The sequence below is a fragment of the Triticum urartu genome, chromosome 7A (genome assembly GCF_056163025.1).
Source record: "Triticum urartu cultivar PI428250 chromosome 7A, HENAU_Tu73, whole genome shotgun sequence".
In the NCBI taxonomy this organism is placed as follows: domain Eukaryota; kingdom Viridiplantae; phylum Streptophyta; class Magnoliopsida; order Poales; family Poaceae; genus Triticum; species Triticum urartu.
The window spans coordinates 581,451,609-581,466,112 of NC_141879.1; the positions used below are offsets into that span (position 1 = coordinate 581,451,609).

At 45.2% G+C, this 14,504-nt stretch overlaps 1 protein-coding gene across 1 annotated transcript; it reads left to right on the forward strand.

Moving 5' to 3' along the window:
- The first annotated feature begins 1,810 nt into the window (after positions 1-1,810).
- LOC125530120 (aspartic proteinase 39) lies at positions 1,811-11,242 on the forward strand. The gene is made up of 10 exons (XM_048694519.2): positions 1,811-2,207; positions 2,333-2,462; positions 2,602-2,849; positions 2,931-3,155; positions 3,793-3,955; positions 4,041-4,111; positions 4,350-4,440; positions 10,477-10,549; positions 10,691-10,762; positions 10,903-11,242. Exons 1-10 carry the CDS (start codon positions 1,957-1,959, stop codon positions 11,049-11,051), a joined length of 1,473 nt encoding a protein of 490 aa, XP_048550476.1. The 5' UTR covers positions 1,811-1,956; the 3' UTR covers positions 11,052-11,242.
- The last annotated feature ends 3,262 nt before the right edge of the window (positions 11,243-14,504 follow it).

The window sequence follows — 14,504 nt, forward strand, 5'->3', positions numbered from 1 at the left end:
AACAGAAAAAGAAAGATAGAAAGGGCCGTTGCGGCCACGAATCTAGGCCACCACGAAGCTTGGCGACGGCTTGCAGGTGCACTCCCTCTCATTTGCCGCTCCTTCCGCAGCATTTCCCGATGCCACCCTCCCCCATTTCCCTCGTCGCCGGTTAGTCCTCCTCCCAGTGACGCCACCCTACCTCGTCCCCAGTTGCTCCTCGTCCTCATAGGCCGCGTCCTTTGGCTGCCTCCATGTATGCGCCAGCGACGATCATCTCTTCCTCGTCCCTGGTCCATCTCCATCTGTCATGTCCCCTGAGCAGCTCATCTCCATCTGACGCCACCCCCCCTTTTCCTTTCACTGCTCGATGCAGCAGACCTCCAACCACCAGCACCCCCGTTCCCTTTCCCTGATCTCCTAATGCAGCAGGACACCATCATATTGTTTGGAGCTATCATATTTGAGTCTATGTATTGTTTGGAACGTCTATGAACTGTCATAGATATATGTGTTAAGTCTATCATATTTGTTGTATCTATGAATATTTGAGGCTGAAATATTGTTTTGAACTATCATATTTGAGTCTATGTACTATTTGTTTAGAAATAGTGTCATGTTATCTTAAGAGAATATTGTTGTTGCGTGTAACCATTTTGTGTTGTTGCGATTTCTGTTACTATATATTCATTCAATTATAACCACATCTGAGCAAATTCCATTTTTGAGTCATGTAGAACAAAGATACAGTCTTCACAGTACTGTTGCTATGCAATTTCAAAGTTTGTCATCCAAACAAGATTTGGTATTGAAACCTCATAGACATTTCAATTTCCAATTCAGTGAATGACCAAACATGTGAATTCTTATTCATGCCATTTCAATTTCTTCACTAAATTGGAAATCCAATCGAATTCAATACGTAGCTCTTTAATACCCACGTCAAAACAAAAGTGTTATCCATGACCTTCCTCACACGATCCTCTCCTAATTAATAGCAGTACATAATATCCATGCGAACAGTAGCAACTAATTATATCTTACAGCTCCCCCCCCCCCCCCCCCCCCGATCTGTTACCTCCGAGCTAATACCCTCTGTAGGAACATGGAGCAAAGTTTTACATAAAGAGTTACGACAACCATTCCTAGCTAAGATATGCATGACTTTATCCGCTGACCGTCGCACCCAAGCAACCTGGAACTCATCAAAAGACCCAAGCAACACTTTGATCGCTTCAACTAGTAGCTCATTAGCTGAAAGATCATTTTGACCAGACACTATTCTCCTTGCCGCCACCTGCGAGCGGTTCTCTATACCTTATGGACATTTGAGCGTATATGTTACCAACAAATTACTACGGTTTTCGGATAACTATCAGTAAATCATTGGAGATGCTTAAAAGCAAAGCTTCCCCGATCCAGCAGTCTTGCCACACCAGATCTGGCATCGGCCCGCACGTAGAAGCACCCGGAAGGGCCGTACCGGCGCAGCCACGGACGCCGACCACCGGCGGCACCGAAGCATTGAAGTGAACCGAGGCCGGCCAAACCCACCCAGAAACGGAGAGAAAGGGCACGAACGAACGTGTACCCAACCAAACAGGCCGATCGACCGTTCCAAAAAAAACAAACAAACTACAGGTCAATCCGCACCCACTGCCGCCCGCCCGCCCGCACACACGTCGGACCAGCGGGGCCCACGGACGTAGGCGCGCCGACTCCGGCCTGTGGCCCGTAGGAGATTTGCCGGGTTTTTTAAATACGTGCACGCCATGTCCGATTTCCACGCCCCCATCGGTCGGTCGTCGCCTCGTTTCCTCCACCGCGGCCTCGCCTTCTTTCCGTCGGCTTCCCCCCTTTCCCGCTGCCTTAACGCGGAAACTTCTGTCGCCAGTCTTCCCCCCTCCTCGCTCGCTGCCGCTGTCGCTAGCGGTGGATCAGCTAAGCAAGCTAGCGAAGCCAAGCCAAGCCCGACGGATGGGGCCGCCCCGTGGCGCTTCTCGCGCTACTCTCGCCCTCCTCCTCCTCCTCGCGCTGTCGGCGGCGCTCGCCCCCGCCCGCGCGGCCGCCACGGGCGTCTTCGAGGTGCGCCGCAAGTTCCCGCGCCACGACGGGAGCGGCAAGCACCTGGCGGGCCTCCGGGAGCACGACGCGCGCCGCCACGGCCGCTCCCTCGCCGCCGCCGTCGACCTGCCCCTCGGCGGCAACGGCCTCCCCACCGAGACCGGGTAATAATCAGTCGATTCGCGCGCCCGCGCCCGCGCCGCTCCTTTCTGCTACTGTACTAGTGCGTAGCGTGCGTTTTCCCCTCTCGCTCTCCGGCGGGCGCGTCTGACTTGACCGGGCGGTGCAGGCTCTACTTCACGCAGATTGGGATCGGCACGCCGGCCAAGAGCTACTACGTGCAGGTGGACACCGGCAGCGACATACTCTGGGTCAACTGCGTCTCCTGCGACACCTGCCCCCGCAAGAGCGGCCTCGGGGTACTCTCTCGACTCGCTCGCATCCCTTCCGTTTCCCCTGCAATTCCTCTGCTCCGCTCCGCGGATTCGATGCTTGCTCAGGCGTCAGCGTTCGATTTGGTTCCTGAATCCTGACGACCGGCCGTGGCGGGTGTTGTAGATAGAGCTGACGCTGTACGACCCGAGCGGATCGTCGAGCGGCACCGGGGTCACGTGCGGCCAGGAGTTCTGCGTGGCGACTCACGGCGGCGTGCTCCCGTCCTGCGTCCCCGCCGCGCCGTGCCAGTACAGCATCTCATACGGAGACGGAAGCTCCACGACGGGATTCTTTGTCACGGACTTCTTGCAGTACAACCAGGTGTCTGGCAATAGCCAAACCACCCCGGCCAATACAAGCATCACGTTTGGGTACGCTCTCTAGGAAACACTTTAATTTAATTTCTTTGGCAGTGAGCTGGAAGCTGATAGTAATTTTGCCTTTATTTGTAGGTGCGGTGCTAAGATTGGTGGAGATTTGGGGTCGTCAAGCCAGGCTCTTGACGGGATTCTTGGATTTGGTCAGTCAAATTCATCCATGCTGTCGCAGTTAGCGGCTGCAGGAAAAGTGAGGAAGGTCTTCGCACATTGCTTGGACACCATAAATGGTGGAGGGATTTTTGCTATTGGGGATGTCGTGCAGCCCAAAGTGAGCACAACGCCGTTGGTGCCCGGCATGTATGTCATCTTACTGTTCTATGTTTACTTCCTTCGGATGTTTCTTCATGATTCCTTTGTGTGCTCTGTGCTGATGATGTGGTGCTAGTAGATGATATATGAAACTATAGAGCTACGGGGACAGATTTTGGAATCCATGGTGTTTAGATTTAACAAGAACAAGATCATGAGGTGTGACTTTAGTGGTGTTGGATGTGATCTGGTCTCTAAGATGCCACATCAGAATAACCAAATGTGACTTAACCAAGAGATCTTGTTTCTAACATGCCACATCAGATATTTTGTTGACTCTCCATGCCTGACACTTCGACCTGTTCATGTGCCTCAAGTTGTATAAAAATGTATTGATAATTGGGTCCTACTACTAACTGTATGTCAATTAATTGTTTCTGCAGCTATTTTGTTATATCTATCACAGTTCAGCCACAGGCATAGTTTAGTAGTAAGAGTCTAGGACAAACCACCCATCTTTAGACATAATTTAGGAGACTAGTCAAGGACAAATATTCTTTTATCATGATATAATTTTAGGAAATATACATTGGTTGTACATCTTAAGCATACTTTTGCCATGTAAGTCACTGATTTTTTTTTTATTTTTTTTGTATTTGACACCCTATGAGAACTTACTTTGTAGGCCGCATTACAATGTCAACTTGGAAGCAATTGATGTTGGTGGTGTTAAGCTACAGCTTCCAACAAATATTTTTGGTATAGAGGAAAGTAAGGGTACCATTATTGACAGTGGAACAACATTGGCGTATCTACCAGGGGTGGTTTATAATGCTATAATGTCTAAGGTAGGAAGCTTCGATGTGAACCAATCCTTGCAGCGGAGGGCTTGTTGTCCTAATCATCATATCTTCTTCACTTGTTCATTTATAGGTATTTGCTCAGTATGGAGAGATGCCCTTAAAAAATGATCAAGATTTCCAATGTTTCAGATATTCTGGAAGGTATGCTCACTTCTCGATTGTGGCCGCTTATACACTCACTCTCCATGAAGTTCACACTAGATGGTAGATATCGATAGTGGCCTTATGCACAACACGAAGGGGTTATCTCCTCATTTTGTCTATTTTTTTCTACTAAACAAGAGACTAGGGCAAATGGATATCTTGATTCAAATAAAGATTGTTATTCTGATGTTTTTATCTTCCTATGTTTCTGATACTTCTGCTCAATTTTTTGCAGTGTAGACGATGGATTTCCTATAATCACCTTTCACTTTGAGGGCGGCCTTCCACTGAATATTCATCCACATGACTATCTTTTTCAAAATGGGGTAATAAACCATTGCTCTGGACTGTTTCTACTTTCTAGGAAAATATATAACTAGCAGCATTACATCTACAATTTAAGCGCACAACTCAATTGTTGTCATGCTTACTTATGTTCTCCACGATTTGTTTAGTTTTGTGTTTTTAAGAAAGTCTACTTAACAATTTGTTGAACTGCATCAACAAACTTTTCAACTGGCTCCAAAAAACACACACACACACACACACGAAATTTAATGCCTCTGCGTTTGCTGGTATTCTTAAGGTGACATAAAAAAAAATGTTTTGCTCCTCTTACTTCATTCCATGATTTCCTTGCTTTCTGACTATAAAATGTATGAGTGTTTCTATATTTTGAGTAATCAATATATATATTCCTATTCCATACCTCGGGTGTTAGTGATGCGCTTGGAGTGTACTTGTGACTCATTATATTCTATTCCCTCATGTCATATATGGTGTATATCATAGACCCATAGTGAGTTACATTTATGTAGTTTCATTTGACCCTGTACTTTATCTATCTTCAGTGTCACGTACTCATAATATTGTGCCATGCTTGCCTGTTGAACTGTCTTCATTTCAGAAGTATGTTCAATTAGTTTTAACTGTGGGATTTGTTCTCCTGACCCTTTCCCGGACCCTGCGCAAGCAGGAGCTACGTGCACTGGGCTGCCCTTTTTATGTGGGATTTGTTCTCCTAAAATGAAATGGCACAAAGCTGACCTTCTTTTTTGAGGAATAAAATTTTCAACTTCTCTTCATGGCTCCATGAAGTTACTAAGCGACACTTATTTTTCGAATGAGGGAGTACTAGACAGTGCCACTGCTAGCTGACTGTAATCGTAACTTGCTTCCAGAATTCACATTTTCATAATTACATCTTTCTTGAGTAAAAACAGAACAAACAAGCTATCCCATGCCATTTCCTTTTTTGCTGGTCTTTGCTTAGCACATGAGCTAAACATTTAACAGCTGGCTCGTAGCAAGTCAAATACTGCCAGCTGTTCTTCAACACACGTCGGCCCTCTTTGTTTCCATAATTGTTTGATTTGGACTTTTGTCAGTTTTGATAGCTTAACTCTGCTTCCCATGATAACACGGCTACGGGTTCGATGCCTTGAAATTCGCTCGATTGTCTGTACATGAGAGCCATGAAATTCTGGCTCGAAGGTTGCCTTCACCAAGTCTCTAGATATTTTCACCATGTCTCGCCAAGCTTCATGACCCTAGACTAGGATACCGAAGGAGCTCAAAGTGCTATGTAGAGATAGGACCATAGTTGGGGTCGTGAAGCCAGAATTACCAAATGATGAGACAGCTGGTAGAGTGAGAAGATTGAAACCAGTAACGCGAACCACGACAACTCGGAGGAAGAGTGAGAAGATTCACTTGTGGTGGCAAGGTCCTTCAAGACACCATGGTTGAGAACCATGACGTTGAAAATATGCAGGAGACACGCTACCCTCGGTAGCAAGGTTCCTTCAAGACCGCCACCATGATGGGGAATCACGATGTTGAAGTATGCAAGAGATGTTGCTCATGGCGGCAGAGTTCCTTCAAGGCGCCACCATGGTCGGGAACCATACCATTGGATGACGTTGAAGATATGCAAGAGACATGTCGTTCCCGGTGCAAGGTTCCTTCAAGGCATCGTTGAAGGTATGCAGGTGACATATTGCCATTGGCAAAAAAAGTTCAAGAGCACAACCCACAACCATGGCCCATAACCATAATGTCAAAGATATAGAAGAGACTCACGGTCACCGGGGGCGTAATTTCAAAATCGCCTCCAGGGTTAAGAGCCCTGAGGGCACTAACATCACGTCAAGCCACATGAGACCATGCAAGAAAGGATCAATGCCCCTAGACCACATCAGGCCATGTCGGTCCTTCAAAGAAGAATTGCAATGTCGGGCTGCAGCAGCCCTCCATGGAAGGACCATGGCACTCAAACTGCCCCAAGCCGCGCAACATCGTGGATGACTAGACACACAAAATTTCCAAATGAAATGACGAAGTCACAAGCGTGACTCAATAACGTTATAGCAAGAGGATCGTCATCAATGACCCCATCTTGCCATCCTAGCTGGAAAAGGGAGGAAACACCGATGGCCCTATAATGCCCAAACCACGGTCATCACCCCGTCGATGGCCTCAAAGCCAAACAAGATTAGTCACACAAACTCTACATTTACATCCATCCGGGTTAGTGTGTTGCCCCTCTCTGGGATTGATGCAGCAACTTGGACGGGCATTGCTCAACCACCCGATTTTTGGCGGGCTATTGTATAAGGAGTCCACATCCTATCGATGCAAACATCACTCATAGTGATCTAGGTATGTGAGAATACCCACACGCGCCTCCTTCCCATCATTACTACCTCCGTCTCATAATGTAAGACGTTTTTTGACACTACACTAGTGTCAAAAAACGTCCTATATTATGGGACGGAGGGAGTACCTAGTATAAGCCGGAGATGGGAATTTTGGCACCCATCCTCGCGGGCCCATCATGCATGTTGTTGGTTCACGACAAGCCCGTAAATCCGGAGTGCTATGGCCTAGCCACCAAGACGGAGCCAAGAGCAAGGTGAGTCACGGGGAGTTGACGTAAAATATTGTCGAGGATTAGAAGACTTCCAAACGACAACCAGAATGTGAGAGCCCTAACTCGTGAGCTCAAAAGCCAGAAGTTAGACCAAACGTATGGATGCAAAGCACATCCTGTGCACGCTACATCAGTATTCTCAAAGTTGGATAGTAGAAGGTTCTCGCATATCGAGGATACCTCGGAAAAGGAAGAGATGGAGATCCTAGAAGGGCATTCTTGTGATATCATATCACGCACAACCTCTCTTCCTCTCATGCATGAAGAGATGAGAGCGGATGGTAAATAGACATAGGAATCACTAGAACCCTACAGCAATATCACAAGGATACCCCTTCCACCATCCCACCTTTAATATTCGAGAAGAGGCAAGGCGTTGTATGATAAAATCCCAGGAGACCCCCTTGTAAATACAGGGCCTCCCCTCACTTGGGGGGAGGCACTTAGCACTCTCTCTCTCACACTTGGCAATGGAACAAGAAAAGAGTGGGGGAGGCACGGGACTCAGCGACCTAGGCTGGAACGAGGTAAAGCCTTGGCTAGCTAGACGTAGCCCGGTTGAGGACAAGGCAATGTGTGTGACATCCTAGCTTAATAAGAATGATAGACTAACAAGTAATTCCTTCTTTTGTGGGAGGCCATTTGCAACGAACCTCAAAGTTAAGCATGCTTGGCTTGGAGCAACTTGAGGATGGGTGACGACCGAGAGGTTGATCCCGAGTGCACACGAGTGAGGATAAAGTGCACAGGAAAGACTAGTGTTGGGTTTGTGGGGCCAATCTAGATCTTGTCAGGCGTAACAGTTGGAAACCAGTGGTTGTGGCCGGGGCATTACAAATGGTATCAAAGCCAGCCCTCGCAATTACACAAGCATGTGTGGGTCAGTGGCGCAGACATATACATGGTGCGTGTTGTCTGTCGTGGCACACGACATGGGCACATATGGATGCTGGCACTGTCGTGCATAGATGAGTGCTAAGTAAGAGGGAACGTTCCTGTTGGGCTGACGAGGACGTCGGTTCCTTTGAGTGGGGGTGTATGTGACGTCATGGCTTAATAGGAATAATAGACTACTCACATCAACAAGGAATTCCTTATTTTCTGAGAGCCACAAGCAAGGAACCTCAAAGTTAGCGTGTTTGGCTTGGAGCAATTTGAGGATATGGGTGACCGCCTGGGAAGTTGATCCTGGGTGCGCACGAGAACAAAGTGCGTAGGAAGGACTAGTGTTGGTCTATGGGACCCCCATCTAGATCCCGCAAGGGTATAACGTCGCAAGAGGGATACTGTGGCCTGGAAGTGGATGGAGCAATTGTCGCAAGCAGCAGGCTTCTACCCCGAACGACGTCACCAACGAGTACCCTCAGACGACATTGAGGACAAAGACCCGTCCATGAAGGATACTGCGGCCCGGTGCCTTGGACGGGAGCGGGAGAATTGTCGCGAGCAGTGGGCTTCTACCTTGAACGATGTCATCAATGAGGACTCTCGGACGATATTAAGAACCAAGACCCGTCCATGGGGTTGAAAGCTAGATTAAGGATCCAGACGACGGTTTCCTAAAAGCTTCGGGTGTTGCTCGCACCTACAAGGGCCATTGCCCCTTCGAGTCCCGCCCGCTAACTGGCTAGCGAGACCACCGCCTGCCGCCCGAGTGGACACTACGGTGGTCCCTTTACACTGCCCCGCCCGCTAGCATCACCTTTTGGATGCTTTTGGTAAACTTGCTCATATTTAGGTGGAAACTCTCAAGAATTGAGAGAAGTTTGAAGACTCGAATTCGGCCATCTACACCAACCCTCGGACCACCACGTGGGTGGCCAGGCGACACTGGGCGCCGTTGAAGAAAGGAGCACCTTGACTCCTAAGGGCATCCTCTGGACAGACTAACCCTGTGGCCTGGTATGCCTCCAAATATACTTTTCAGCCGTACCAGACAACGGAAATTGTCTTTTGACTCTTAAAAGGCCCATCCAGAATGGTGAGTCCTTCCGATTCAACGTCACTTGTGACAGGTTTTTGTTTTGAAAAGGTGGATTGCCCCTGGCCTCTGCATCATGATGATGCATGCAGCCCTTTTATTAAGCAAAGTATCACCAAGATCCGCGGTCTAGTACAAGCTCATTCGGAGCAAAAGAAAAGGTAACCAAAAAAGATAAAAGTTGCCACAACCGGCTAAAATAGGACGAGATGACTAAACACCTACCTATTTGGAGTGGAGATATTTATTTCCTAATAATTGTTGTCATACCGCATCTTTACTTAGCAGATTGAACAACTATTTGTTGAGCAAACATTTATTTGTTTATTTATCCCCGGATCCTCCATTCCAAGGCCGCCTTGAACTTCCAGTTTACAAATGGTGCTCCACTTAGTTAACCAATATTTTTCCATTTATGCTCTTCACTTTGCTAGAAAAACTTGGCTCTGTAGTAAATTTCATTCGTTTGCATACCCCCTTTAGGTATCTTAAAAAGGACAACATACACATCGGTAGATTGGTCGGCACCGCATTGATCAGGAGTTGTCCTCCATAAGACAACAGCTTGCCCTTTCAACTACTGATTTTTTTCTCAAACCAGTCTTCTGTCCCTTCCACTCCTCGCTCAGGAGCTTACCCTAGTGAATAGGGATTTTGAGGTAATGGAATGGGAATGACCCCAACTCGCAACAGCTGCCTGTACTGGTCTCACCCTAATCGATATTGAATTTAGGAGTTCACTAAGACATTGTTTTAGTATCTATATTTCAGTCCCTCTGTTTGCAGCACGACTCAGATTCTGGGATGACATGAACCCTAGTTGCAGTATTATCCCGGAGTTATTTCCAGAAGGCATCCTTTTTGATTTCTGCTTTTATTTGATCTTTTTTTCCTGAAGGACAGTGATGGCTCTTATGGCCATGCTTATTATAGTTAAATAGGTCAGAAATTTTTTGGAGTTTAATTCGGTTTGTCATGATTCTAAACAAATAGTTGCGCAACTCATCAACCCTTTTCCTATATATAAAGTTGCTACTTGTGATTGTTTCATGTAAGATGATTTTAGCTGTATTATCATTGCTGTCTGCTTGGCTCCTATGGAAGCATTGAAATGACTGCACCTTCAACGGAGCTACGCAGCATGTCTGCCGGCTTGAATATCCAGAAGAAGCTTGTGCCTGGTGCTGAGCTGGTGCATTAGGGTTGCGCGGTATGATCCCGGAGAGTAGTTGGGTCGCATAGTACCTGCGTGCATGGCCTCTCTTGAGAGCCACTGCAGACCTCTCTTTCCTCTTTTAGTGCACTGGTCCGCAAGTCTTTTATGTATTGGGGCGATTTGTATTTTCAATGCCACTTTAATTAAGTTATCGTTATATAATCATATTCAGTTAAGAAAAATATTGCGACATTACATATTTTGTAGTACTGAATAGATTTCCTGCTATGCAGGAGCTGTACTGCATGGGGTTCCAGACTGGTGGATTGCAAACCAAGGATGGAAAAGATATGGTGCTTTTGGGAGGTACATGTTGGTTTCAACTACTCCCTCCGTTCCAAAATAAGTGTCGTGTGTCGTGTACGACACTTATTTTGGAACGTAGGGAGTATTAAATTAGTAGTTTTGTCCAGACGCTGCATCTAATGTTTGCCAACTTATTTTCAGATCTAGCATTTTCAAACAGACTGGTTCTTTATGATTTGGAAAACCAAGTTATTGGATGGACCGATTACAACTGTAAGTTTCTTGTGCTTTTCTGTAAAAATACGACGGTGTTCCTTTATGCACTCAACCAGAGACCATCTCGCACTACGAGAATGTTTGTAGAAAGAATATTCCACAAAAGTTCATGTCGAACCTGCTCATTTTGGTTTCAGGCTCCTCCAGCATTAAAATCAAGGATGACAAGACTGGATCAATATACACTGTGAATGCACATGATATCTCATCTGGATGGAGATTTCAGTGGCACAAGCCCTTGTTTGTATTGCTAGTAACGGCGCTGTGCAGCTATACAATGTTCTAACATAACCGCAGATTCTCACAACTCTGTATGCTTGTAGCCATTTTGTTGTGTTTTGTTGTTAGTTCTTACAGAGAAAGGAAAGGATAGGGGTATATACACCTATGTTGTCTTAGGAAAATGAGGGGGAAGGAAAGGAAGTACACTGATTGTCATGTCAAGAATATATATGGAAAACATTTGCCCAAGAATTATTTGCTGATGGCGTCAACTGCATATGATGTTCTGTTGGTTAATAGCCATATTTTCTGCCATCATTTACATCAAGTTACAACCTCTCCAGCACGGGTACACCCGTGCATAATAGCTTAATTATTTGTACACTCTGTTTTGCTCCCATTAGTTGGATTTCAGAAATATTAGTATTTGGATGCCACAAAAAAATTGAATTATAAATTCCAAACTCTATTCCAGTGAGTTAGAATATGACCAAACATATTTTTTTTACTATCAGCAAAGAATCAAGTGAAATCTGTCTGGACCTGCCAAAATGCATGATGTATCTTGTCGACGCCTCGAGTCATATTCGAGGCGTCATATTCGAAGGTTTCAGATAATATCTTGAAATTACGTACATGGCATAAGGTTGAAAAATTTAAACACCGAGGTTCTACTAAGGGCATCTGTACAAGTAAGTGGGACCCACTTGCATGAACTGATCTGCTGATAGCCTGATAAGGTCTTCTTACGGGCATGCCGTTCTTCGGTGTCGATGAGGTTGGCCGAGGTTGGCGAGTATGTTTATAGCAGACCCAATGCGATGGTGTCGGTATGCACTTTGATAGCGGCGTAGGTGACGTTGATTGCTCGGCTGTGTGTTGTGTGGTGTTGGCCTCTCTTGTACTGTACTGTCTATGGTGCTTTGGACCTAGTCTAGCTAGGTATGACTTGTCGTTGTTCAGGTTTTTGCTATGCTTCCTCCTTTGAGGTGTTTTTGCAGTAGCCCTTTCTATGGATGTAACAGTTCTCCTGTCAACATTCATGAGAAAAAAAGGTTACTCCTCCCAGCGCGCGTCAAATGGCGGCTCCGCTCCATAGAGATTGCCTGCTGGAAAGGCCCTCTAGGGGCGACCTGTGGATTAGTTGCCCCCGGGAGTCGAATGCAAAGCTTGTGTGCTACTGCTCGGGCACCATGGTTCCCTTTTTTTCTGAAAAAATAATATAAATCATATTTATTTATTAAAAAAAATCAAATTCTGTGGAAACTTGTATGTATTCACTATGGATCCAAGAAATTTTGTTTTGAAAAAATGTAATTCGTAAGCTGTACAAAAAGAAAATTCCGGCCATTTGAAAATACATATTTGTCTTTTTTTTGTACGCCACATGTGAAACTAAAATGTAATGAATTTTTGCACATATGTAGTATATATGTGTGTTTGTGTTTACAAAAAATTTCAACATTTTCTGCGCTTTAAAAAATGTATTTTTGAAACGGGCACCATGGTGCCCGTGCACAACTGGCAATATTCGCCGGGAGTCCTCCTATTCAGCGATCTGCACAGAAAATAGCTTACAAATACGCGCCCCTCCCTCTCTCCCACGATTAGGGCGAGCCCATGTGCAGGCACGTGGCCCCCTTGTTTTCTTTTCTTTTATTTTTTAACTCCGAAAAAATGTTCGAAATTACACAAATTTGGAAATATTTTTTAGAAAACTGAATTTAAAAATTGTTCTAGAATTTCAGAAAAAATAACTTTTTTGTGGATTTAAAAAATATTTTACCAATTTTAAAAGTATTCATGAATTTAAAAAATATTTCACAAACTTTAAAAATATTTGCTGATTCAAAAAACGTCCATGAATGTATAAAATGATCCCAAATTTCAAAAAAATATTCAGATTTCAATAAATATTCTAGATTTCAGAAAATGTTAATGAATTTTAAAAATATTCATGAAATTTCACAAAAATGTTCACCTGTTTAAAAAACCACAACTTGAAAAATTATTGTGAAGTTGATTTGTTCACAATTTACGAAACAATTCGTAAATTTTAAAATAAATTCGCAATTTTCAGAAGAAAAAATCACATGTTTGAGAAAACGTTTGCGGATTAGGTAAAAAGTCCACGAGTTTGAAAAGAAGTTTGCGGAATTGATAAAGAAAAAAAGATAAAAGAAAGAAAAAAACAAGAGAAAAAACAAGAATGAAAAAAAAAGGGAAAAATGGTTCAAGAACCTACCCAAAACCGGTGGGAGAGAAACCCAGCCAGCCATACTGGGCCGGCCGAATAGTGTGCGAGCTCGCGGGCACTTGCGCGATTGATCGCTACCCACCCCTCTGTGCGCGGTAAATAGGACTCCCGTTGGCCCCGGGTAGTGGAGCTTGCTTTTGCAAATTTGTGAACTGAACCATCAGGGACCAACCAAGTTTGTGGGCCTCCCCTAAAAAAAAAGTTTGTGGGCCTCCGGTGCTTTAACCTCATGTTTTTACTCCGGCAAACTTTGGTGTTGACTCTCTACTTGCGTGAACGCCCGTACCACCAGGCGACCTGCGAAGGGTGTGCGCCTGCACACGGCCACCAGATCAGTAGGCCCCAAATTTGACATACTCGGTAAAAATAGCAGGTACGTTGAGGGTTGAATAATCAAAGTAAGGGACACACTACTAACTATGTATTCTCTCTCAAAAAGAACTACTAGTACTCTGTAGGCAATGAAATGATTCAGCAAACCATACATAGGAACCTGCAAAAATTAATTATCCAGCCTCTAATCGCCCATGGCTTTCTCTTGCTCTTCATCTTCCTCCGATCCGATCAGGGGCAGCAAGGCCTCTATACAAGCCGGTGGATTTCTGTACTAATCTTTCTTTTTTCAAAAAAAGCAAAAGGCTTGCCATTTTCATATAAGAAGAAAGTTTAAAAGTCTTGGCCAAATGGCAGGTTACAGACATTACTCTCGCGGCATTATATTACACAAACATCTCGCCTCGACAAGGCACCACAACCAAGTTTTCGGTTTGATGCGAGTCACAAGCAACCCGACCGAAATAGCGGTGCTGTGGAACACACGTGCATTTCGCTCGTTCAGATTTCCCAAAAGATAAGATGCATAAGGGGAAGAAGCGCCCTTCAAAATTGTGACCCGCCGGAAGCAATGTTGCGCCACCACTCCTTGACGAAAACCATACCTCCCCAATCAGTAGGATGGGCATCATGTAAACCAAGCCATGCTTTGATCATACCCCAAACTTTAGCTGTGTAACAATATTGAAAGAGAAGGTGAGCTGCTGATTCTGGCATTTGTTTGCATAGCGGGCAAAGGTTACAGTTTGGCCTGCCCTTGCGCCGAAGCCGGGCAGCCATCCAAATCCTATTGTTAGTGACCAACAAAGCAAAAAAAAAAATGCATTTCAGAGAAGCCCAATTCTTACACACCCCAAGAGGTATATCTGAGTCGACGAGGCCAAGAAATTGTGCACTATACGCCGTTGCCGCCAAATATTGGTCATT